The sequence below is a fragment of the Trachypithecus francoisi genome, unplaced genomic scaffold, assembly GCF_009764315.1.
Source record: "Trachypithecus francoisi isolate TF-2019V2 unplaced genomic scaffold, Tfra_2.0 Lachesis_group17, whole genome shotgun sequence".
Taxonomy (NCBI): Eukaryota; Metazoa; Chordata; class Mammalia; order Primates; family Cercopithecidae; genus Trachypithecus; species Trachypithecus francoisi.
In genome coordinates, this window is record NW_022681462.1 from 64,274,507 (window position 1) to 64,300,050 (window position 25,544).

At 36.9% G+C, this 25,544-nt stretch overlaps 1 protein-coding gene across 9 annotated transcripts in view; it reads left to right on the top strand.

The window, feature by feature from the left end:
• THADA (THADA armadillo repeat containing) overlaps positions 1 to 25,544 on the top strand; it is a 366,170-nt gene that overhangs the window by 34,502 nt on the left and 306,124 nt on the right. For 7 of the 9 annotated variants that reach the window (XM_033175863.1, XM_033175871.1, XM_033175867.1 and 4 more), the window contains 6 exons: positions 1,507 to 1,658; positions 5,285 to 5,495; positions 9,662 to 9,797; positions 10,078 to 10,214; positions 12,628 to 12,786; positions 14,474 to 14,631. In XM_033175863.1, the coding sequence (XP_033031754.1) occupies positions 1,507 to 1,658; positions 5,285 to 5,495; positions 9,662 to 9,797; positions 10,078 to 10,214; positions 12,628 to 12,786; positions 14,474 to 14,631 (953 nt within the window). The remainder of the gene's footprint in view (positions 1 to 1,506; positions 1,659 to 5,284; positions 5,496 to 9,661; positions 9,798 to 10,077; positions 10,215 to 12,627; positions 12,787 to 14,473; positions 14,632 to 25,544) is intronic. The other 2 variants (XM_033175868.1, XM_033175869.1) reach the window with 1 other exon arrangement.

The following is a 25,544-nucleotide window of genomic DNA, read 5'->3' on the forward strand; positions in this document are numbered from 1 at the left end:
AGTGGTGAGCAACTGAAAGCTTTTGCCCTAAGATCAGGAAGAAGACACAGATGCCCACTGTCACCACTGCTGTTCACTGTTGTACTGAAAGTTCTAGCCAGAGCAATTATACAAGAAAAAAAAAAGCAGTCAGATTGGAGAACAAGAAGCAAATCTGAGCAAAGTTGTTAAGGAAGTAACAAAAACCTCAGGTGTCAGCTCTAGGAATTTCATAGGGTTGTGCTAACTTGTAAATTATGATTAAATGAGAAATTTGTATCCCAATTTATATTCCTCAAATTAAGTAAGCATAAGAATGTTTCCGTTTTCCTTAGGAGTTCAGTTGTGAAATGTTTTTAAGTGTTCTTCACATTTTGCCTTGAAACCCTGTTTTTCCACAGTTCTTGAGTCTTCATCCTAGAGTTAAGTGGAGTCAGTGATTGCCCCTAGAGTTAAGTGAAGTCAGTGATTGCCATCATTCTTTAGGATAATTTTTCTTTTCATCCCTTGGTTGGCTGAAATTCCTTTTTCTCTGGAAGTTTCTGGAGATAAGTAGTTCTTAATTTCTTGCATATTATAAAATGTTTCTATTGTTCTTGCACTTGAATAAGAGTTTGATAGGCAAAGTTCTTCACACCTTCATTCCCTGAGGATTTTGTGAGCATTGCTCCATTATCTTTTAGCACTACATGTTGTTATAGGGACGAGTGCAGCCAGTCTAGTTTTTTCCATTTTGTAGATGAATTGAGCTCTTCCCTGAATGGCCAGTAGATTCCTTCTTTATCCTTGATTCCCAGTAAGTCTGTCAGGATATGTCATCATACTGATCATTCTGTGTCAGTTCATTCTAAGATACAGTAGGACTTTTCTTCTTTTTTTTTTTTCTTTTTTTTTTTTTTTGAGACCAAGTCTCTGTTGCCCAGGCTGGAGTGCACTGATGTGATCTTGGCTCACTGCAACCTCCACCTCCCGGCCTCAAGTGATTCTGCTGCGTCAGCCTCCCAAGTAGCTGGGATTACAGCCATGTGCCACCATGCCCGGCTAATTTTTGTATTTTTAGTAGAGACGGGGTTTTACTCCATTGGCCAGGCTGGTCTCAAACTCTTGACCTCAGGTGATCCACCCGCCTCGGCCTCCCAAAGCGCTGGGATTCCAGGCGTGAGCCACTGAGCCCGGCCAGGACTTTGTATTCTAGGTCAAGAAGTTTTATTAAGATTTTTAAGAAGATGTGTTTCTAAATTTACTTGTTTTTGTTTATTTTTAACAATAACTTAGGAATCTTTTACATAATATCTTTTGAAAGATAATGGAATGGTTTAAAATCTTTTTTAATTTGGAGAACTGTGGTACTTATTTTGTCATTTTAAGAAATAAATTAATGGAAAAGTTACCCTTTTATGCTGTCATGGGTAAAGTATGAAGTGTGGTTTTTTGGTACTAATTTTCTATAAATTTGGTCAAATAACTTCAGAAGATTGATTTCCTTTTGTTCACTTTTAAATCTTTTTGTTTTTAAAATATTTTTAGGTAGAATTTATACAGTGTATCAGCTGAATCATGATATTGATGTTGGTCGTTTCCAAGCACTAATGGAATGTTTTACCAGCACTTTTGAAGATGTGAAAATTTTAGCATTTGATCTTCTGATGAAGTTATCAAAAACAGCTGTACATTTTCAGGTATCAGGACTTTTCTAGTATAAATGTGGTATATGCATGGAAACTTTCTATCAGCAGATAAAGCAATCTGAGGATTTTTCATGCACTTTGCGTCTGCCATCTCATGTTTTTGGACTGTTTCTTTCAATTATCATTAACACCTCTCTACTATTTTGGGGTTGGTGGGAAAGGAGGAAATATCAAAAAGTAAATAAGGCCCAAATCAGTGAGCTTGGCTGTTTTTATTGCTTTGATAAAAAGGGAGGTGTAGGAGGTGGTAGGTTTTATTGTTTACCAGATTATTGGTAGATTTTAGTTAACTGTGGTTTCCCCTGTTTCCTTGGACATGTAATATTCGATCAGAACGCATCGCTTACAGTAACTTGCATTTTTTGAGATAATCTCCCTTTTTCATACACTTGAGAAACTGAGTGTAAATGAGGTAGAGAGGATGTTTCTGGTTTTTCAACCAGCAATAGCTAAACTGAGACTGAAACTTACCAAGTACTTGAGGTTAACAACAGTCCCTGGGTGCTCTACCTCATCCCCAGCCCCTCCATTCTTCCTGACACATTGCTCTTCCCACTTTGGGGTAGGAATTAAAGATGGGGTTGGAAGTGAACACATTGCGTGGGGATGAGTCTGCAGGGGACTTCCAGACCCAGGCTCTTAGCTCTGCCCTTGAGGCTTCTCCTGGGGCTCTTGGGTCACCAGCAGAGTACAGTTTCTGGAGCTTAGCTATGGCTTTCTATTAGAGCTCTGTAAAGGCCGAGGGTGCCTGCTGCAACTGAGCCATGGTCTAGGCTGTGGTTGTTCAGCTGTGTTTAGGGCATGGTAGCTTGTAGATGCAGTGGAATTCTGTAGGATCACATGCCAGAGAGGGTAGTATCTGTTTCTGTGGCTTCTAGATGGCTATGTAGAACATCTATCTATCTATCTCTCAGAACAGCTCTTTTTTGACTTGGGTCCATATTGGAAGTTGCTGTACAGCATCTACCGATGCCTATGATTTTTCAGGTGCCCTTGTGAGCAGAAACTTCCCTGGTGCTCAGGCTGCTAACTTTCGTTACCATTTTAAAGAGGAGATTTTCTCTTCCTCTGTCTGCCGCTCCTCACCTTATCATTCGTCACGTCACCTCATATTTTGTCAATAGCGATGTCTCATTCTTGGCAAATATTTTGAGAGTACCTGGATGGAGAAGGCATATTATGGCATAAATGTGAAAGACTTGGCCCTTACATCACTAAGGGGCTTAAGGGACCTCTGCATCTCTACATTTGATAAACCTGTGCTTGGTATAGTGACACTAGCCATAGAATTCAAGAAATTTAGTACCACATGTGGTTTGCTGTAGGATTTTGCTTATACTCTCTGTCTGGCTTCCAGATTAGTAAACTAGTTAAAGGAATAGGCATTCAAGATTTAAAAATATTAATTATATATTTGTATGAGGGTTTTCTAGAGGGACAGAACTAATAGGATAGATGTATATCTAAAGGAGAGTTTATTAAGGAGTATTGACTCACACGATCACAAGGTGAGGTCCCACAATAGCCTTCTGCAAGCTGAGGAGCAAGGAAGCCAAAGCTGAAGAACTTAGGAGAGTTTGATGTTCTAGGGCAGGAAGCATCCAGCATGGGAGAGGTAGGCCAGAAGACTAAACCAGTCTACTCTTTCCATGTTCTTCTTCCTGCTTTTATTCTGGCTGCGCTGGCACCTGAATAGATTGTGTTTACCCAGATGGAGGATGACTTTCCCAGTCCACTGATTCAAGTATTAATCTCCTTTGGCACCCTCACAGACATAACCCAGGAACAATACTTTGCATCCTTCAATGCAATCAAGTTGACACTCAGTATTAACCATCACAATATTATATTTCCAAAGTCTTTCTTTGGGTGTCCCTTATATAATATGTAATTAATTTTTTAATATAGTTAAGATTACAGCAGTTTTTGAATGCTAACCTGATCTCTCTAAGAACCTGTACGTACGTATTGTTGACGGCATTTTTTTCTCATAAGTCGCTTGAGAAACCCTGTTCACCTAGTTTACTCCCCTTCTTTCTGTGGAGCTGCATAGCCTAGATCTTTTGTCATATTATACTTCGATTTACCTAAGATGATGCAACAAAGACATTTTAGACTTTAAAGGCTATTATTATCTTTCTTACTAATGGTTAATAAAACAGTTCTGGGACTTAATTGTCAGTTAAAAAATGGCTTAGATGCTTAGTTGGTTCTAATACTTAAACTGGAACTTTGGCCACTACTTTTAAGTTTTTTGTTTAGGTCATAGAAAATAAACAATCAACTGGTAAAGAATTTAAATTGGAATAAACAGATATTTAAATCAGCACATTTGATATCTACTGTTGTGAAATTATAAAACATCATCAAATATTTGTAGACCTGTAATCTACTTCAAAATTGAGTGTATAATTATTTTCTCCTGACATAAGATAGGACATAATCCTGGTAGAATCAGAATATTATTGAGCAGCCAAATCCTGACTTCCAGACTGGTGAACACACAGCTTGCCAGTTGTTGAAGTTGGGACTAGGACTCCTGTCTTCTGTTGTCAACCCAGTGCCTTTCCGTGACTACAACAGCACACTGTCCTTTGTTCTATCTTCTTTAGGACAGGCGATGTGAGTGGATGTTTCTATGAGATATAGGTGTGGGAGCGCTGATGCATAATTTCTGAGGCTGAATTGATCACTTTGTTTTCTACACACACGAAGTTTTGCCAGGTACAGCCTCCCAGGGGATTTGCAGTTTTCTCCAATGAACTACCTGTATAGGAAGGAGGAAGGGAGAAGGGCAGCCATATGATGCCCAGGTGAAACATCAGCCCAGAGAGACTATGAACTGCCCTGTCTAGAAATAATGAAGATAGTCTGGCTGTAATCATAGCAAAATTCTACAGGACAAAGTACACTTTTGCTGAAGAAAGAAGCAGTTTTTAAAAAAGGTTTTATCAGTGTTGAATTTCCCAATTGAAATTATTTCCAACCGATTAGTAATCATTAATTACTGTAATAAAAAACTTACCTATATTCAGGGAGAAAGGAAATTAATATTTATATTGAGTTACAGTTGTATGTCAGGCTGTGTTTTTTTTTTTTTTTTGGTCACAGAGGCAGAGTCTCGCTCTACTGCCTAGGCTGGAGCGCAGTGGTGCAGTCATAGCTCACTGTAGCCATGAACTCCTGAGCTCAAGTGATCCTCCCCTCTCAGCCTGACTTGCTGGGACTACAGGTGTGCACCACTACATGCAGCTAATTTTTAAGTTTTTTTGTAGAGTAAGTTTTTTGTCTCACCGTGTTACCCAGGCTGGTCTCAAGACTCCTAACCTCAAGTGATCCTCCCATCTTGGCCTTCCAAAGTGATGGGGTCACAGAGATGAGCCACTGCACCCAGCCTGTGTTGTTTTGTTTTTTTGAGATGGGGTCTCACTGTGTTGTCTTGGCTGATCTTGAGCTCCTGGCCTCAGGTAATCCTCCTCTATCAGCCTCTTGAGTAGCTGGGACTCCAGGCTTGAGCCACTGTACCCAGCTCCAGGCTGTGTTTTAAATAATTTACTATTTTTTTAAATTAAAGAAATCTTTAATTTGACAGTTACTGATTCTGTGCTTTATTCTAGGATTCAGAGAAACTGCAAGGCTTATTTCAGGCAGCATTGGCGCTCAGCACAAGCACCAAACCATACGACTGTGTGACAGCTTCCTACCTGCTGAACTTCTTAATATGGCAGGATGCTCTACCGTTATCCTTGTCTGCCTACTTAACTCAGCAAGTTGCATGTGGTGATGGAGATAGGCCAGCTGCTGTGGTGGAAAGGAACACATTAATGGGTTTGTATTGATGTTTGCTCTTATCAAAACCGGTATCTTACTCTCTCAGTATTCATTTGGCTAGAATATTTAATGGTTAAACATAGCCTTCGTGACTTTTTATTTAAAAGTTTATCAGCATATAAGAGCACCATGGGTTCTTATTATGCAAATGAACAGTTTACTCAGCTATAATACTTTCTTCTAAACCGAAGATTTATGTTGAATAAGCACATATACAAATATTTATTAATAAAGTTCTTTTTAAATGAGAATTACCTCTTTCTCTACCAAAAGTTTGCTTTTTTCCCTGCATAAATTATACTGTGACTAGAGACAGACCATCTTTATTGTTTCTATATAGGCAGAGTTCCTTTGTCTGTCAGGGTTTATGTTTTAATTAGCTGTCATACCCCTGTCTTTCTCGTTTCCCAGATAGCCAGTTCCAAAACCTATGTTCTGAGATTGTTCAGATCTAGTGATTTTCCACAAATATTTATTGGGGATTCATGTACTTAATTTTATGCTAGTCAATCTTCATTTTGGAATTGTACTAGAAATAAGGACAGATAAGGAATTTTTTTTTAATAGGAAAAGGGAGATCAGATATAGAGAGTTAAAAATTATTATTTCCAAGATGGTAGAGACAGCCACAAAAAAGAGAACTAGTAATGGGAGGAAAAGAGGAGGCCATGGTTAGTTCTGATGGGATTGTTGCCAGATATCTGGAGATAGAGAGATGACAGTACCATGGAGGATGATACTTGCCTATTTGAATTGCTTCATCGCTGGATTTAAAAGGAGACCCTATTTAGACAGTGGGAAGAGGACTGCAATTGAGATGAATAGGGAGTGCATGCCTCACATAAAGACTTTCAATTCAAGACATTTTAGGACTTTATGAGATATTTCAAACATACAAAGAATATTTAAATATAGAAGACTTAAGTATATATACATGTAATATATATAAATAATATGTAAAAAGTTCACAAGTTTTGTTCACAAGCTAGATGGTCACACTTACTGTAGCCATACAATAACACCCATATCTTTGAAGCCTTTCCTTTATCCTAGCCGTATTTTATATTTTTATCTTTTTTTTTATAATATTGCCTCTGGCATATATATGTATTATATATTATTCAGTTTTATGTGATACTGAATTTTTTCAGTAGTACTTACTGTATATATTATACAGATTTACCACAATTTATGAATCTGTTCTCCTGTTGATAGACTTTTTTCCTAAATAAGTAATGCCAATGTAAACATTCTCATATAGATCTTTTACATATAGGTTGAGCATCCCTAATCCAACATCTGAAGTAGTCCAAAATCCGAAGTTTTTTGAGTACCAACATGACACTCAAAGGAAATGCACATTGGAGCATTTTGAATTTCGGATTTTCACATTTGGGATATTCAAAGTATGGTGCAGATATTCCAAAATCTGAAAAAATATAAAATCTGAACTCTTCTTGTCCCAAACATTTCAGATAAGGGGTACTCAGCCTATATATTAATATATCTTCTAATGCACATATCTAAGAGTTTGTGGTAAACAAATGGAATAATTTGGTCACAAAGTATGTGCATCTTGAGCTTTATGAGATGATGCCAAGTAGGCTTTTAAATTACACTTTCACCAGCAAATTCTGAGACTTGTATTGCATCACATCATCACCATAATTTGCTATTGTCAGATTTTAAAATTTTGTGTAATATAAAATAATATTTAATTGTGGTTTCATCTTACATTTTTCTGATTACTAATGTAATTACTTTTTCCCATCTTTACAAGCCATTTGCTTTTCCCCCTCAATGCAATGCCTTTTTGATGTCCTTTGTCCAGTTTTTCTGTAGGGTTGTCTTTTTCTTATTGATTTTTAGGAGTTTTTAATACATTGTGAATGAAAATGATTTGCTGTTTTTACACAAATCTAATATTTGGAATATAACCTTCTCCTTCCAAGGCATGAGGGGAGACATCTGTTATACTGGTATAACTGGACACGTACATGCAAGAGAATGAAATTAGATTCACTACCTTACGCCATATACAAAAATTAACTCACAAGAAATCAAAGATCTAATATAAGAGCTAAAACTATAAAACTCTTAGAGGAACACATGAATGTCAATCATTGTAATCTTGGATTAACCAGTGGTTAGTCATGACTTCCAAAGTATAAGCCACAAAAGGAAACAAAAAATAACTTGGACTTCATCAAAATTTAAAACTTGTATGTGAAAGGATGCCATTAAGACATTGAAAAAGCCTGAAAAATGGGATATTTGCAAATCCTACGTCTGATAAGGGACTTTTGTCTAGTATATATAAAGAACTTTTACAACTCACTAATAAAAGGACTTAACCAAATTTTAAAAATGGGCAAAGAATCTGAATAGACATGTTTCCAAAGAAGGTACTGTTACTTACATGAACAGTAAGCACATGAAAAAGTGCTCAGCATCAAAAGCCTTTGTAGAAATGCAAGTCAAAATCACAGCGAGGAAGCACTTCACAGCCCATAATTATGACTATAATTTAAAAAATAGATGATGACAAGTGTTGATGAGGATGTGGAGAAAGTGGAACCCACATAGACTGTTGGTGGGATTTTAAAATGCTGTATCTGCTTTGGAAAATAGTCTGACAGTTCCTCAAAAGGCTAAACGTAGAGTTACCATGTGACCCTGCAGTTCTACTCTTAGCTTGAGCTGCTATAACAAAATACCATTGACTAAGTGGCTTAAACACAGACCATTATTCTCATAATTTTAGAGGCAGAGAATTCCAAGATCAAGTTTCCAGTTCCTGATAAGGGGCCTCTTTTTAACTCTCAGATGGCCACATTGCTGTGTGCTCACATGGCAGGAAGAGAGAGCAAGCTCTGGTCTTTGTTCTTTTTTTTTTTTTTTTTGAGGCGGAGTCTCGCTCTGTCGCCGGGACTGGAGTGCAGTGGCCAGATCTCAGCTCACTGCAAGCTCCGCCTCCCGGGTTTCCGCCATTCTCCTGCCTCAGCCTCCCGAGTAGCTGGGACTACAGGCGCCCGCCACCTCGCCCGGCTAGTTTTTGTATTTTTAGTAGAGACGGGGTTTCACCGTGTTAGCCAGGATGGTCTCGATCTCCTGACCTCGTGATCCACCCGTCTCGGCCTCCCAAAGTGCTGGGATTACAGGCTTGAGCCACCGCGCCCGGCCTGGTCTTTGTTCTTATAAGGACACTAATCCCATTATGAGGGTCCTAATCTCATGACTTAATCTAAACCTAATTACCTTCCAAGGTCTCCATCTGCGATTATCACGTCGGGGATTGGGGCTTCAGCATACCAATATTGGGGTGGGGGAGGGAGCACAAACACGTAGTCCATGACAAGCATATACCTAAGAGAAATGAAAACATACATATAAACAAAAACTTGTACAAGAATGTTTATAGCAGCATTATTCATGGTAGCCAAAAAGTGGGAACAATCCATGTGTATCAAAAGATAATTGGATAAATAAAACGTGGTATGTCCATGTGGTATGGCTATACAGTGAACTATTACTCATCTAAAGGAGGGAATGAAGTATTGATACATGCTGCAGCATGGATGAACTTTGCAAACATGCTAAGTGAAAGAAGCCAGTCCTCTAGGGCTGGAGAAGGGTAGAGGTGCAAGGAGAGCAGTGACTGCTAACCGGTAAGTTTTCTTTTTTTTTGGTTTGGTGGCAGGAGGGCAGTGAAAATGTTCTAAAATTAATTATGGTGATGGTTGTACATATGTGACTAGTAAAAACTATTGTATACTTCAAATGTATGAATTTTGTGGTATATGAATTACTTTTCCAAAAAACTGTTCTTTTTTTTTCTTTTTTAATTTGAAAGCCATCTGCTGTCCAATGAGCAGATGCCTCATCAGCCTGGGGTTTGATATCCTAGTGAGAGGATGTTTAGGAGGAAGGACTAAGAGTGAATGTTGTAATGGATACAGGCAGTTTAGGGAAAGACACTCAGTTCTGCCTTAACTAGAAATGAGCAACCCTGTTGGATAACCTTGAAAGATCTCTTTTTGATTAAAAAAACTCTAGTGTAAAGTTCATTTGAGTTGGGCATATTAATGGGAACTGTTCTGCTGTTCGTACATTTACAAATGTTTTAAAATTGACATTACTTTGATTTTGTTTGCTTTTTCTAGTTATCAAATGCTTGATGGAAAATCTTGAGGAAGAAGTATATCAGGCTGAAAATTCTCTGCTTCAGGCAGCAGCATCATTTCCAATGTATGGGCGAGTCCACTGTATAACAGGAGCTTTGCAGAAGTTATCTCTAAAGTAAGGATTTCTATAGCTACCTTCCTGTCTCAGAAATCCATTCATTTCTGAGCTTTAACCTCTTGTTGGAATGTGTCCTGGGAAAGGCATGCAGTCTATTGCTTTGAATAAAATTGAAAATCAGATTTAAAAACATACATATCTTGGTGTATTTTTATGTCTCACATATTTTATATATTGAACAGTTTTGAAACACAAATTCAACTCCTTTTATCTAATTTTCATTTTTAAAATGTGATTTTTGCTTTTAGTATAAATTTCCCTAATGTTCTTGTTGCAGCAGCCTGCAGTTGGTGAGCGAGTGGAGACCTGTGGTAGAGAAGCTCCTTTTGATATCCTACAGGCTTTCCACTGTGGTGTCTCCAGTCATTCAGAGCTCATCCCCTGAAGGCCTTATACCAATGGACACTGATTCAGGTTAGCAAATGAAGAAGGCAGGCTAGAGTGCTGTGGTTTGATTATTATGTCTTTACCTCTTTTTTCCTGAGTATTTCTTTGGGGAGATATAAAGCTAAATTGAGGAGAAAAGAATTATTATTATTTGTGGCATTTCTGCCTTTTAGCAATAGTTTTAACTATTAAAAAGTAGCAAAAAAAAAAAAAAAAAAAAAATCCCAAACCAGGGGATGAGCAAGGTACCTCCTACCCCAGGGTAATTGAGTTATATAATACTATATAAGTTGAGCATCCCAAATCTGAAAATTGGAGATATAAAATGCTCCAGAATTTGAAACTTTTTGAACACCAATAGGATGCTCAAAAGAAATGCTTATTGGAGCATCTGGATTTTGGATTTTCAGATTAGGGCTGCTCAGCTATTAAGTACAATGCATATATTCCAATATTCAAAAAAATAAATTCGGAACGTTTTTGGTGCTAAGCATTTCAGATAAGGGATACTTAACCTGCACTAAAATGGAGTGTTCCTTTTAATACACAGAAAAATCATGAAATATAATTATATTTTGTGTTGAAATAAAGTTTGTAAATGTATTTTAGAGTAGAAATGAGAGGCTTGTATTAGAAAACCCGAGTGTGTCATAAACACGCACTGTATCATACACTGAAATACCTTGGGCTGGTAATTAAGGTAATGTGGAGTTAACGTGTTTTGCATAGAGAATATTAGGCTTTGTTCTTTCCTGAAAATGAGTTAGAAGATTGGTGATGGTTCATGATAGTAAGACATATTTATTTAGCTTGATGTTAGTCTAAATACCACATTATTTTATTTATTTAATTATTATCATTTTTTTTTGGTAGAGATGGGATCTTCCCGTGTTGTGCAGGCTGCTCTTGAACTCCTGACCTCAAGCAATCCTTCTGCCTTGGCCTCTCAAAGCATTGGGATTACAGGACTGAGCCACTGTGCCGACCTTAAATACCAAATTTTGACGCTTTAAATTTTCTACTTGAACAGTGCATAAGAATAAGGAACATGGAGTCTTATAGCTAATGTTTGGGTCAGCAAAGTACCCATCATATATTCTGGATGAGAAATCTTGAATATTTTTGTTACCTACTGTGGGTAGATCCTACAGAGGATGCTAACATTATCTTTATTAGTGAAGAGTTTTAAGATATCAGTTGGTCTCAAAAATTGTCTTTGCCCCACAGACTTTTCCTTCATTCTACCTGCCTTTTTACCTCTGCTTGTCTTCATTTTTGCTTCTTCTTCCCTGTGTTATCTGCCATACATTCTGAATTTCTTGAGAAAAGTCTCCCCTGAAAGCTGTAAAATTGAATGGATAGGATTCTTACAAATTTATTCTCATCTTTTCTTGGTCTTTGGGGGGTTTCTTTGGGGTCATTGTTAGTTTTTCATGGCTGTTGCAGGAAGGAACATAAGATGTTGATTGAATCATCATGATAGTAATTTGAGTGTTTGTATTTCCCATAGTACCTAAATAATAGATGTAAATATAATAGATGTACAATAAATACTGGTTCTTTGATTTGTTAATTGATTTCAGATGATTACCCATGGCTAGTTTTGAAAATCTGAGCCTAACTCCTTACTACCTAGCCATCCATTCATTCCTTCAACTCATGTTCCTGAACCTCTGCCATGAGCCAGTTTCTGTTATAGGCACTAGTCACTCAGTAATGAACAAAGTGTTGCATTCATGGAGCTTACATTTCCTAATCCAGTGAGTGCTTAGGGAATAAAAATAAAACTTAATGTAATATGAAGACTGTAAATCATAATTAAATCATATTACATAATGTGTTTCAAAGTTGTGGAGTCTTTATGATATTCCTGTCCTATAAAAGATTGTTTTTGTTGTTGATGGGTTTTTAAAAATGTCTTTGTACCTTTCTATCTTTAAACTTTGATACCTTGTATTATAGATAGGGAGATAACCTCTTCTATTTTTTGTTATTTATTTATATTTTAAATCAAATATTGATTTTGTTCTACTTTTCTGTTGCCTGCTTCATTTTTCCTTCATAGAGAAATAGCATCTTAAAACTAAATTTGTTGAAGTTTATTGCACTTCTTTGACATGATTAGCACCATATTTGAGATATTTAGACAACACTAAGAAAAGCAGTGTAGATGACATGGCAGCCTTTGTCCTGTGGACAGTTTCAGTTAGTTTTTTTTGTTGTTACATTTCAGTCTAAATTGCCATATTTTAAAAGTACACTCAAGCATCATGAAAACTCTATAAATAATTTTCATATTATCCACCCTGTGAGTCCCTTCTAATACAACTGATTATTAAGTATTGAAAATTATAGATTTTTTGAGGTTGAGTATCCCCAAGGGAAATCTGACATGTGCTGTGTTACTGGGGTTTCATGTACACTAATTTCTTTCCCTCAGAGTCAGCAAACCGCTTACAGATGATTCTCAATGAGATTCAGCCTCGAGATACTAATGATTATTTTAACCAAGCCAAAATATTGAAAGAACATGATAGCTTTGATATGAAGGACTTGAATGCCAGTGTGGTGAATATTGATATTTCTACAGAAATCAAAGGTAACTTGTATGAAGTGGATACTGTAATTCATGTTTAACAAGTAAAATGTACAGAATGCCCTTTTAATATAGTAAATTAGAGGTTGCAAATCTGTGCAGAACATTTCTAGAAAATAGTTTTTAAAAGATTTGGTTTTGGGAAAGATTTGGGTTAAGGAATGCATTTATAAGACTTTTACCAGACTATTAGGTGCTGTTGTGCAGTGTACAAGCTGTTAGAACAAAAAGCCTTGGAGTGGTGAAACCTGCCTTGACAGCCCAGGTGATGTAAGAGCAGCGCTATGATGAACCTGGGTTTGGGTAGCAGTCAACTTCTCCCAGCAATGTGGTTCGTTGTCTGCTGTGGGAGTTCTTCAAGTCAAGCAGGCTTTTAAAGGAAACAAACCTTATTAGTAAAATGGGAGCTGCTTTGTTGTATCAAGCCTCCAGAATTCGAGTTCTTACATCTTGTTTGATCATTAGTTGTTACTAAATTTCCTGTAGTGCTGTAAAACGGCATCAGAAGCAGCAATTTCTTAGTGATGTATTACATATTCTACATTCTCCACTAGGTGGGGATATTGTCTTGCAAAAAATTATCTCCACACTTAAATTTTTAAATTACACAACATATAAATGTAATTATAGCCTATTGTGATAGTTTCAAACAACAGAGGTAAATATTTATTAAAAACAAATTAAATTCCTCCTAGGTTTCCTCTCCAATTCCATGTCTTCCCTCTTTAGTGCAATATATAATTTTATACTTATTTTATATATTTATGTGTATGTACACTTACCCATTTAATGCATTGGGCTTTTTAAATAAAAACACAAATGAGATTACCCTATAAGTACCTTTTTGTCAGTGCGCTCTTTTACTTAATATAATAGTTCATCTTGGATTTTAAAAAAATGTCAGTACCAAAATACTCCTAAAACTAGAATAAGAGAGTAAGTAAGGGTAATTATAGCTTATTGGCCACGGGAATTAAATATATTTTGAAAGATAATTTGTATTTTCCTTTGATTTTAAAAGTTATACTCTACTCCTTTACTAATGCAACAGACATCCTCACCAAAATAAATAAGGAGTATATTTATTATAGACATCCATATCATACTTTATGACAGAGAGGCAGAGTTTGTTTAATCTTTGGAAATTAAAGATTAAACTTAAGTTTTGGAACAATATTGTGTTTTATTTTAAAATTTAATTTGAAAATAAGAAATTAAAATACTGGACCTGGCATGGTGGCTCATGTCTATAATCCTAGCACTTTGGGAGGCCCAGGCGAGAGAATCGCTTTAGTCCAGGAGGTGATGTGGTGAAACCCTGCCTTTACAAAAAAATGCTAAAGTTAACTGGGTGTGGTGGCGCATACCTGTATGCGGGAGGCTGAAGTGGAAGGATTGCTTGAGTCTGGGAGGTCATGGCTGCAGTGAGCCGTGAGCATGCTACTGCACCCCAGCCTGGGTGACAGAGCGAGATCCTGTCTCCAAAAAAGAAAAAAAAAACTTAGCATGATTTCTTCTCATAACACATGCTTGACAAATGTTAGCTTTTTTCCTTCTGAATAAATATAACATGACAAATTGGGTTTGTTCAACCAGATTATTCGCGGGGAAATTATGAATAAGCTTGTTTTTAGAAACCTGGGATGTGAGTAATCAAGGTTGCAATAGTTGTGTTTTTTTTTTGTTTAAGGTAAAGAAGTAAAAACATGTGATGTAACCGCGCAGATGGTGCTGGTATGTTGTTGGAGAAGTATGAAGGAAGTTGCTTTACTTTTAGGCACGTTGTGCCAGCTTCTGCCCATGCAGCCTGTGCCAGAATCTTCTGATGGATTATTGACAGTGGAGCAGGTAAGGCAGATGTTTATTCCATCATGTATAATTTCTGGTCAACCCATAAATCACACACTTTTTTTATAACCCAACTTTAAAAAAGGTTTAAAAATTTTCTTGAATAAAATCATACAGATGTCAACTGAAGAAAGTTCATGGTAATTTAGAATGTTAGACTTTATAATACATTTCAAAACTGTGGCATTTTTAGAAATATTTTTCTAAGGTGTATAAATAACTGTAGATTTTACCTCACTTTTAACTGTAGTATTATCTCTAATTTTTATTTCTCCATTTTACATACACAGACTTAAACTTTAGCTTAAAATTGTCTGTTTAGTAAAACTCTGCAAATCTCTTTAAATTTTGGAAAGAAAAAAAAGTAACATGTTGGTTGATTATGGATCTCATGTTTTCCACTGCATTGATAGTAAAGTTGTAGTCTTGGTTTTTTTGGCTGACTTTTGTTTTAAGACCACAAAGTTACTTCACCATCTGGGACTGTTAAAGTGACTTGAGTTCTGTGTTTACAAGAAATTAGCTTACCTCAAGCATTTCATTTGGAAATATTTTAGATTTATTAGATTTCTGTTTTTAATTGATTCCCTCTTCCTTTCCATATGGTTTTGACAAATCCATTTCCCACCATTTTTCAGCAAAGATATATAACATGTACTTTCATTTTTAACTTTTTAAAAATAAAGACAACTTTGTCCGTAGGGTGTTACAATTCAAGAACAAAACAAATGTTGTAGTATGCTAATGCTGATTATTTCTATAATAACCACATGACTAGTTCCATGGAAATAATGCTAATGCTTTTTTTTCTCACACTCTGTGGCTTATGTTGCATGCATCTGGTTAACAGCTGGGCTTGTGATGTTGCAAGGCCCTGAGATGAAGAAAGGCAAAGGCTCACAAGACACTTCAGGCATCGTTATGTTCCTTATTCTTTTCCAAATCAAATAGGCGTTAGTGTCCTAGAGTTACTTGCAGTCATTGCTGGTGACTGGCTATAGTGCCAATGCCAACATCTTTGCTGAGGAATCCAGCTATGATTAATGATTACTTCACTGATGTTCACCGTCTTGCTAAGAAGTAAACATGTGCTAGAGGCCTTTGATTTCCCAACTTCTCTTTCCAAGGACAAGTTAAAACATTTAGTTTTTTGAGATTGTTGGGTAGTGTTTAAAAAACAAATTAAGGGAAATGTATTTTGCTTTTACTGTAACTGAGAAAGACCGGAAAGCTTCCTATGAACGTTATTTTGCCTTGACACCTTTTACATAGCACCCAAATCTTATGTATTTAATTTATGTGTGACAACCATGATAAAATTGGGAATTAATGTAAAAGAGATATTTGTAAAAAAAAAAAAACTGAAACAATAATTATCACAAAAAGACAGGTTCTTATAAACCAAAGAATTCTTCCAGTGACTGCTTGAATAAAAAATAAGGTCCTGACTGTTTTTCTGTAAAACATTAGTTTCCATTCTAATGAGGTCCAGTCATTTTTCCATGTTGCCATTCACATGGTAACTTCACATACATAGGTGTGAGAAGAAACTGATGAGTGAATGAGCGATGAAATTTCTATGTAGTAGCAGTATTCTAACAGTGAAACCCCGCCCTCTGTGAAAAACTTGATTCTTCATATTGCTGACTTTAACTAAAGAAATGTCTCAGTTTAGGAGTCAATAAAAATCCAAAGTCATCAAGAAATTAGTGTTATGGCCGGGCGCGGTGGCTCAAGCCTGTAATCCCAGCACTTTGGGAGGCCGAGACGGGCGGATCACGAGGTCAGGAGTTCGAGACCATCCTGGCTAACACAGTGAAACCCCGTCTCTACTAAAAATACAAAAAAACTAGCCGGGCGAGGTGGCGGGCGCCTGTAGTCCAGCTACTAGGGAGGCTGAGGCAGGAGAATGGCGTGAACCGGGAGGCGGAGCTTGCAGTGAGCTGAGATCCGGCCACTGCACTCCAGTCTGGGCGACAGAGCAAGACTCCGTCTCAAAAAAAAAAAAAAAAAAAAAAAAAAAAAAGAAATTAGTGTTATTTACATTACTGGAGGATTTCTGCTTTTAAACACAACATTTTGCCCCATAAACTTCCTTTAAATTAATAATAAATATACTTACATGTGTTTAAAACCTTTAAGAGTTAAAAATACAAATGACAGAGAAGAACGTCATTTACATTGGAATGGCTGCGCCACACCTGAGGTATACCCTTCCAAGGGCATAGTTGCCCTGGCAAAGCTAGATATGCTGTGCCTAGTGGCAAAACTATGAGTTTAAGAGTCGGATCTTAGGTGAATGTGACTGCCACAGACCTGAATACACGGAGGCAGTGAAGTGACTTGCAGGCAGAATGCAACCCTAGTTACAGGGGAGAATGTGGAACTTACATTTCTTATTCTTCAAAGTAATAACTGTGATCTACTTTTCTCTCAATGGATGAAGAAAGCCATTCCGTACAGTCTAAAATACAATTCTATTCTATTTTGAAATTTGATGACTTGAATGTAGATGACAGTCCCTTTAAGATCATCCTCTTTTTATAGCTCCTTGTTTAAACGGGTGGCCTCTTAAATCCCCCATACAGGAATATAGTTTATAACAGGTAGGGAGATTACAATTTGGGGTTTTTTGTTGCTGTGTGGGGAGAAGAAATGGGGCTTGTTTATAATTCTGAGTTTTCAGTGTCGTATGCACAAACCATTAGAGCTGGAAAGATCGTAGAGATGATATTATCCAGCTTTCTTGGACAAGAGGAAGCTGAACCCTGGATGTCACCTGGTTTGCCCAAGATTGCAAAGCTAGTTTGTGGCAGCTCTGGGACAGGAACCCAGTTCTTCTCCTTGCCAGCCTGTGTTCTGACATGGCACACTGCTGTCTTTGTTTTGAGCTGCTCATTTAATTTTTCTTTAAATTTAATTTTCTGTATTTCCCATATCCAGGTAAATTTTCATAAGCATCAGGACAGTAAGATGACTTGCTACTGAACTTTTTCTCAAATGATTGATTCCCTAGAGCACTTCATGTGAAGCAGTGTGCTCTCACCAGTTTCTCCAGGAGGAAAATGTGTTCACTCAGAGGCATGTCTGACTTTCCTCCTTCGCTGTGATCACATAATGAAAGGTTCTTTCATAGTGTCCCTGTACAAGAGGCAGAGATAAAACCAACTTTGAGGGATGTAAGTGGAGACCCTTCAAGAGTAAGCAGTACACACAACCTTGTCTCACAACTTCCTGACTGGTTGATGTGTGTGGAGTTTTCAAACTTGATGTTTTGCTGATGTAGAGCTTTTGCTTGTTACATTTTGTTGGTTCTCTTTTCATGGGCTATCTGATACCCAGTGCCTACTGATTTTTTAAAACAGCTTCCTCCACCTGGAGTACTATATGAACTTAAGTTTGTATGTATTTCCCTAATATTCCTAAAAAGAAACTACCGGGTAGATTTTTCATTCATGCTTTCCCCCTCCAGTAATTATTGCCACAGAAATCATGAGTAAGATTGCTGTTAGAAATTGCTAATTATAGAAATTGCCATTTTAAAACATTCTTTTTTACTTTTTTTTTTTGAAGCAGGGTTCCATTCTGTGCCCAGGCTGGAGTGCAGTGGTTCCATTTCGACTCACTGCAAACTCAACCTCCTGGGCTTAAGCCTCCCAAATATTTGGGACTATAGGTATGTGCTACCACTTCTGGCTAATTTTTATATTTTTTGTAGAGGTGGGATCTGACCATGTTGCCAGGCTGGTTTTGAATTCCTGGACTAAAGCGATCCTCCCACCTTAGCCTCCCAAAGGGCTAAGATTACAGGCATGAGCTACCATGCCCGGCCTAAAAATTCTATGTTAGATTCTGTTGTAACTTTTATGATGCCCAGAGCTAACTACATTGATATATTCCCTCAGTAGTGTCTTTTGTTATTATTTTAGATTTTCTGTAGTGAACTACAAATGGGATATATGTTTATTCACAAGTCTTAAAGAATTGCCTTTTGTATTTTCTTTTGCCAAAGTTTATTTTTTAGAAATTATAAATAATTTCATTGAATTGCACTCAATGCAAGTTCTCCATTTTTAAGCTTTGAAATGAAGTTGTGCATGTAACCACATCCTATTTATTGACTGCCTTACTACGAGGATGTCGTGGGAAAATAAAGATGTACTTAATATGTGGTTCTGTGACCTCAAAGGACTTAGAAATACAATGGGGATACCAGACAGAAATTCATTAAAAAAAGTCAGACTACAGGGCAACAGTTAACATAGCTCATGGTTAAGAATTTGCTAGAAAGCAAAGAATAAACATTCTGGTAAGATGATATCTGAGTGGTAGAAAATTATTACCTTTGTTGTTATGTAGGGGAACAGTATTTGAGCTTTGAAGAAATCCCAAAAGTTAGTAAGAAATCATTGTAGGAGAGAAGGTACAGTTTAAAACATTAACTGTTTTCCTGGAGTGTAAACTTTTGTAAAACATCCCATTTAACCAAAGTGAAATTAGAAGTGGCTGTGTCTTAGAGTCAGAATTCAAATTAAGGCTTAGGGATTAAGTCTCACTACTTTATAGTATAAAATAAAAATAAAATGGGCATTTATTGTTTGCTACTCTTTGCCAGGTACTCTGAAAAACACTTAAATGCATAATCTTATTTATTTCTTGCAGTAATCCTGTGAAGTAGGTTCTAATGTTAGCTCCCTTTCACAAATAAGAGAACTATATTTAATTACTTTGCATTCGTAGTACATTTCAAAATTTACCTTCTCTAGATAAAGGGTAGATTTAAAATATATTTATATTTGTTTTTTATGGATTTTATGCTTTAGATGAGCATTTAGATCCCCTAATTAGTCTGTTGGTGAATTATAGGTGCCTGGAAACATGGCATGTAGCTTTTTCCCCTGTGGAAATTTATACCTTGTAAGTCCATAAAGCATGTTAATTTTCCCTATAGATATACTTTTTATGAAAAGTTAGGAGCAGGATATGCTAATTTTAAAAAGATAAATGATTAGAATTTAAATTTCTGTTCTTTAAATTTTAAGAACAGAAATCACTGTATTGTTCTTGCATTTTGATCTTAATTTCCTTTATAAAAATCCTGAGATGTATGTTATTAAAAATTATTTTGTTGGAGGTAACTCACTACCAGACTTCAAAATATACTACAAACCTGTAGCAACAAAAAAGTGTGGTACTGGCAGAAAAACAGACACATAGACCAGTGGAACAGAATAGAGAACCCAGAAATTAATGTATCTACAGCCAACTGATTTTCGATAAAGGCTCCAAGAACACTCATTGGGTAAAGGACTGACTCTTCAATAAATGTGCTGGGAAAACTGGGTATGCTTTCTTTATATGCAGAAGGATGAAACTAGACCCACCTCTCACTCTATATAAAAATCAACTCATAATGGGCGCAGTGGGTCGTGCCTGTAATCCCAGAACTTTGGGAGGCTGAGGTGGGTGGATCACGAGGTCAAGAGACCGAGACCATCCTAGCCAACATGGTGAAACCCCGTCTCTATTAACAATACAAAAATTAGCTGGGCATGTGGTGTGCACTTGTAGTCCCAGCCACTCGGGAGGCTGAGGCAGGAGAATCGCTTGAACCCAGGAGGCAGAGGTTGCAGTGAGCCGAGATTGCGCCACTGCACTCCAGCCTGGTGACAGACCGAGACTTGGTCTCAAAAAAACAAAAACAAAAACAAAACCAGAAATCAACTCAAAATAGATAAAAGACCTAAATGTAAGACTCAAAACAATAAATGGTAAAGACTACTATAAAACTACTTGAATAGTGGTATTTATTCAGGACACTGATCTGGGAAAAGATTTTTTTCTTTTCCTTTTTTGTTTTTTTGAGTCTCGCTTTGTCACCCAAGCTGGAGTGCAGTGTCGCTGTCTCGGGTTCAAATGAACCTCTGCCTCCCGGCTTCAAATGATTCTCCTGCCTTAGCCTCCCGAGTAGCTGGGATTACAAACAAGTATGTGCCACCCTGCCTGGCTAATTTTTGTATTTTTTTAGTAGAGATGAAGTTTCACCATGTTGGCCAGGCTGTTCTCAAACTCCTGACCTCAGGTGATCTGCTCGCTGTGGACTCTCAAAATGCTGGGACTGAAGGTGTGAGCCACCGCCTGGCCTGGGAAAACATTTTTATAAATAAGACCTTAACAGCATAGACAACAAAAAATAAATGGAATTATATCAAACTAAAACCCTTCTGCACAGCAAAGGAAACAGCAGAGCCAAAGACAAACTCCAGAACAGGAAAAAAATTTGTAAACTATTGATCTGACAGGATTAATGTCCAAAATGTATAGGGACCTCAAACATCTCAACAGCAAAAAAAAAAAAAAAAAAAAAAAGGACAAATGATCTGAACAGACATTTCTTAGAAACATAGAAATGATGAACAAATATATGAAAAAATGTTCAACATCACAAATCAGGGAAATGCAAATCAAAACCACAGTGAGATATAATTTCATTCCAATTAGGATGGCTGTTACCAAAAAGACAACAAATGATGGCAAGAATGTGTAGAAAAGGGAACTCTTACACATTATTGATGGGAATGGAAACTAGTATAGCTACTATGGAGAACAGTATGGAGGTTCCTCTAAAAACTACACATAGAAATACCATATGATCCAGCAATCCCACTACTGGGCATTTATCCAAAGAAAAGGAAATCAGTATATTGAAGAGATAGAGTGCTGCAACCCCATGATTGAACAGTGTTGCAATCCCATGTTTATTGCAGCACTATTCAAAATAGACAAGATACGTAATCAACCTGGGTGTCCAACAACAGATGAATGGATAAAGAAATGTGGTATATATACAAAGTGGAATACTATTCAGCCATAATAAAGAATGAAATAACTGTCATTCGCAGCTGCATGGATGGAAGTGGAGGACATCATGTTAAGTGAAATAAGCCAGGAACAGAAAATTAACCACTGCATATTCTCACACATGTGGAAGTTAAAGAAGTCGATCTCAAAGAAATAAAAAGTAGAACAGAGGATACTAGAGGCTGGGAAGAGTAGTTGAGAGGGTGGAGATAAGTAGAGTTGTGAAAGGATACAAAATTACAGCTAGATAGGAAGAATAAGCTCTAGCGTTCTTCACCACAGTAGGATGACTATAGTTAGCAATAATATATATATTAATAATTCCAAATAGCTAGAAGCAGGATGTTGAATGTTCCCAACACAAAGAAATGATAAATGTTTGAAATGATGGATAAGCCAATTACTCTGATCTGATCACTGTTTATTATATGTATTGAAACATTACTGTGTACCCCATAAATATGGATAATTATTTGTCAATGAAAAAGAATTTTTAAAAATGCATAAAAAAAATCTCTCTCCATAAAAGGGTTTACATGTCTTTGTTTAATTATTTCAAGGTACATTTTAATTTTTGATGTTACTGTAAATGCATCTTTATAAAAATTACGTTTTTGAACTTTAACTTGCTGGGCTATAAAAATACAACTGCTTTTAAAATATTTGTCTTATATTCATCCATATTATTAAACTCTATTATTTTAATCATTTGTGGATTATTTGTAGATTATATGTCCATAATGTCACCTTCAAACAATGAGAGTTTTTTGTTTTAAAGTTTTATTTTACTTTAAGTTCTGGGATACATGTGCTGAACTTGCAGGTTTGTTACATAGGTATAAATGTGCCATGGTGGTTTGCTGTATCTATCAACCTGTCATCTAGGTTTTAAGCCCCGCATGCATTAGATATTTGTCCAAATGCTCTCCCTCCCCTTGCCCTCCACCCCCCCGACAGGCCCTGGTGTGTGATGTTCCCCTCCCTGTCTCCCTGTGTTCTCATTGTTCAGCTCCCACTTATGAGTGAAAACACGTAGTGTTTGATTTTCTGTTCCTGTGTTAGTTTGCTGAGGATGATGGCTTCCAGCTTCATCCAAGTCCCTGCAAAGGACATGAACTCATTCTTTTTTTATGGCTGCATAGTATTCCATGGTGTATATGTGCCACATTTTCTTTATCCAGTCTATCATTGATGGGTATTTGGGTTGGTTCCAAGTCTTTGCTATTGTAAATAGTGCTGCAGTAAGCATATGTGTGCATGTGTCTTTATAGTAGAATGATTTATAATCCTTTGGGTATATACCCAGTAGTGGGATTGCTGGGTCAAATACTATTTCTGGTTCTAGATCCTGGAGGAAATCGCCACACTGTCTGCCACAATTGTTGAACTAATTTACCCTCCCACCAACAGTGTAAAAGCGTTTCTATTTCTCCACATCCTCTCCAGCATCTATTGTTTCCAGACTTTTTAATGATTACCATTCTAACTGGCGTGAGATGGTATCTCATTGTGGTTTTGATTCGCATTTCTCTAATGACTGGTAATGATGAGCTTTTTTTCATATATTTGTTGGCTGCATAAATATCTTCTTTTGAGAAGTGTCTGTTTATATCCTTTGCCCACTTTTTGATCGGGTGGTTTGTTTTTGTAAATTTTTTTAAGTTCCTTGTAGATTCTGGATATTAGACCTTTGTCAGATGGATAGATTGGAAAAATTTTCTCCCCTTTCAGAGGTTGCCTGTTCACTCTGATGATAGTTTCTTTTGCTGAGCAGAAGCTCTTTAATTAGATCCTATTTGTCAATTTTGGCTTTTGTTGCAATTGCTTTTGGTGTTTTAGTCATGAAGTCTTTGCCCATGCCTATGTCCTGAATGGTATTGCCTAGGTTTTCGTCTAGGGTTTTTATGGTTTTATTTCTTTCTCTTGCCTGATTGCTCTGGCCAGAACTTCCAATACTATGTTGAACAGGAGTGGTGAGAGAGGGCATCCTTGTCTTGTGCCGGTTTTCAAAGGGAATGCTTTCAGCTTTTGCCCATTCAGTATGATATTGGCTATGGGTTTGTCATAAATAGCTCTTATTATTTTGAGATATGTTCCATCAATACCTAGTTTATTGAGACTTTTTAGCGTGAGGGGGTGTTGAATTTTATCGAAGGCCTTTTCTACATCTATTGAGATAATCATGGGGTTTTTGTCATTGGTTCTGTTTATGTGATGGATTACGTTTATTGATTTGTGTTGAGGTGGAGTCTCGCTCTGTTGCCCAGGCTGAAGTGCAGTAGCACAATCTTGGCTCACTGCAACCTCTGCCTCCCGGATTCAAGCAGTTCTCCTGCCTCAGCCTCCCGAGTAGCTGGGACTACAGGCGCACGCTTCCACTCCTGGCTAGTATTTTGTATTTTAGTAGAGACGGGGGTTTTACTGTGTTGCCCAAGCTGGTCTCAAACTCCTGAACTCAGGCAGTTCACCAGCCTCAGCCTCCCAAAGTGCAGGGATTATAGGTGTGAGCCACCGCACCCAGCCTCTTTCATATTTTTTACACTTTTCTTCTTCTTTTAGTGTGCTGGATAGGGGCTCCAGAACAGAATTCAGTAGACGTTGTGACAGTAGGAATCCTTATCTTGTCCTGATTTTAAAGAGGATTAAAAACAAAACAAAACAAAACAAAAAAACCTGTACTATTGCCTATGATATTTGCCTGTTGGGTTTTTGTAGGTATTCTTTATGATATTAAGGAAGTTTTTGTCTCTTCCAAGTTTGCTAAGAGATTTTTTTTTTTAATTGTGAGTCGAAAAAAAGAAAAAGACTAGAAAGAAATGCAATAAAAATTAATAGTTACCTCTAAAAAATTATTTTGTACATACATTATCCATTTTGTGAACTTTAAATAGAAACCCAGTGTTATCTAATAGGTCATTGAGTTGGAGTTTTCAGAGGTTTTCATTTTAAAATGAAAATTCAGAGGTTTTCATTTTAAAATGAAAATTCAGAGGTTTTCATTTTAAAAATCAAATTTTGAAATTGTTTCTGATTTTATTGTTATTAACTTTGTAAGTGGTTTGAGTTAAACCTGTTTCATGTAGTCGGATTATCCACTGGGAGGCTGTCAGCCTGGCCTTTCTTCTCTGTTCAGTGGCTCATAGACCACACTGCCAAGCCCACTAGTCATTTGTAATTGGATTCATCTCTTCCTTGTAGCGTTGTCCTTACTGTTTTCTAGCATGAAACTTCTAGGTCATTCAGCCAGGTTTACTTACCCGTGTCTGTGTATGCTCATTCATTGATATAAAAAGACCTAGCAAAGTATCTGGCAGATAGCTAGCATGCACTTATTTAATGTTGGTGTATTCATTCTAGTCTCCCAGCCTCTTCTCATGTTAATTACCCTCTTTCATTTTGGTCCACCCGAGTACTGTAATAGCCTGTTCAAGTTCTGGATGTGAAGTCTTTTCTCATTATTCCAGTGCAGAAGGATCTTTCATTTTTTGGAACTTATGCTTGTAATGGGCACCAGACAGCATAGCATGTTGGTTTTCTTTGCCAAAGTGAACTAAAAGCCTGCTGAGGACAGGCATCTTGTTTTCATCTTTTCTGTCTACCACAGCATTAAGCTGCGAGGCATTTTACATGGTGCTAAAGAAAGACTGTTGTCTAACAGGAATTTTATATTGTCTTCAAAAGGAAAAAAGAGAATAAGCCTAGGTATTAGCTATGTGGGTTTATTCGGAAATTATTAAGTGCAAAATGAAACAAGGAAATACTGCCTACATCTCAGTTTTGTCCTTAGAACGTCATGTTTTCTCTGCCAGGAATACCTAGGGTTTAGGTCCATCCTTGAGAAGACCACCCACTGGTCATACTTCTGAGGTCTTTGATTTTTATTATATGCTTTTTGTTTTAGACTCCTTCGAAGGGAGTTTGAATAAAGGAAGCAATGAAAATCTTATCTTTGCCTAAGGAGTAGATTATGAACTGTTGTAAATCCACAGAAAAGCACTTTGTCAGTAATGATGAAGTTTATGTTTTCCTGAAGTATGTTTTAATATCTGCAG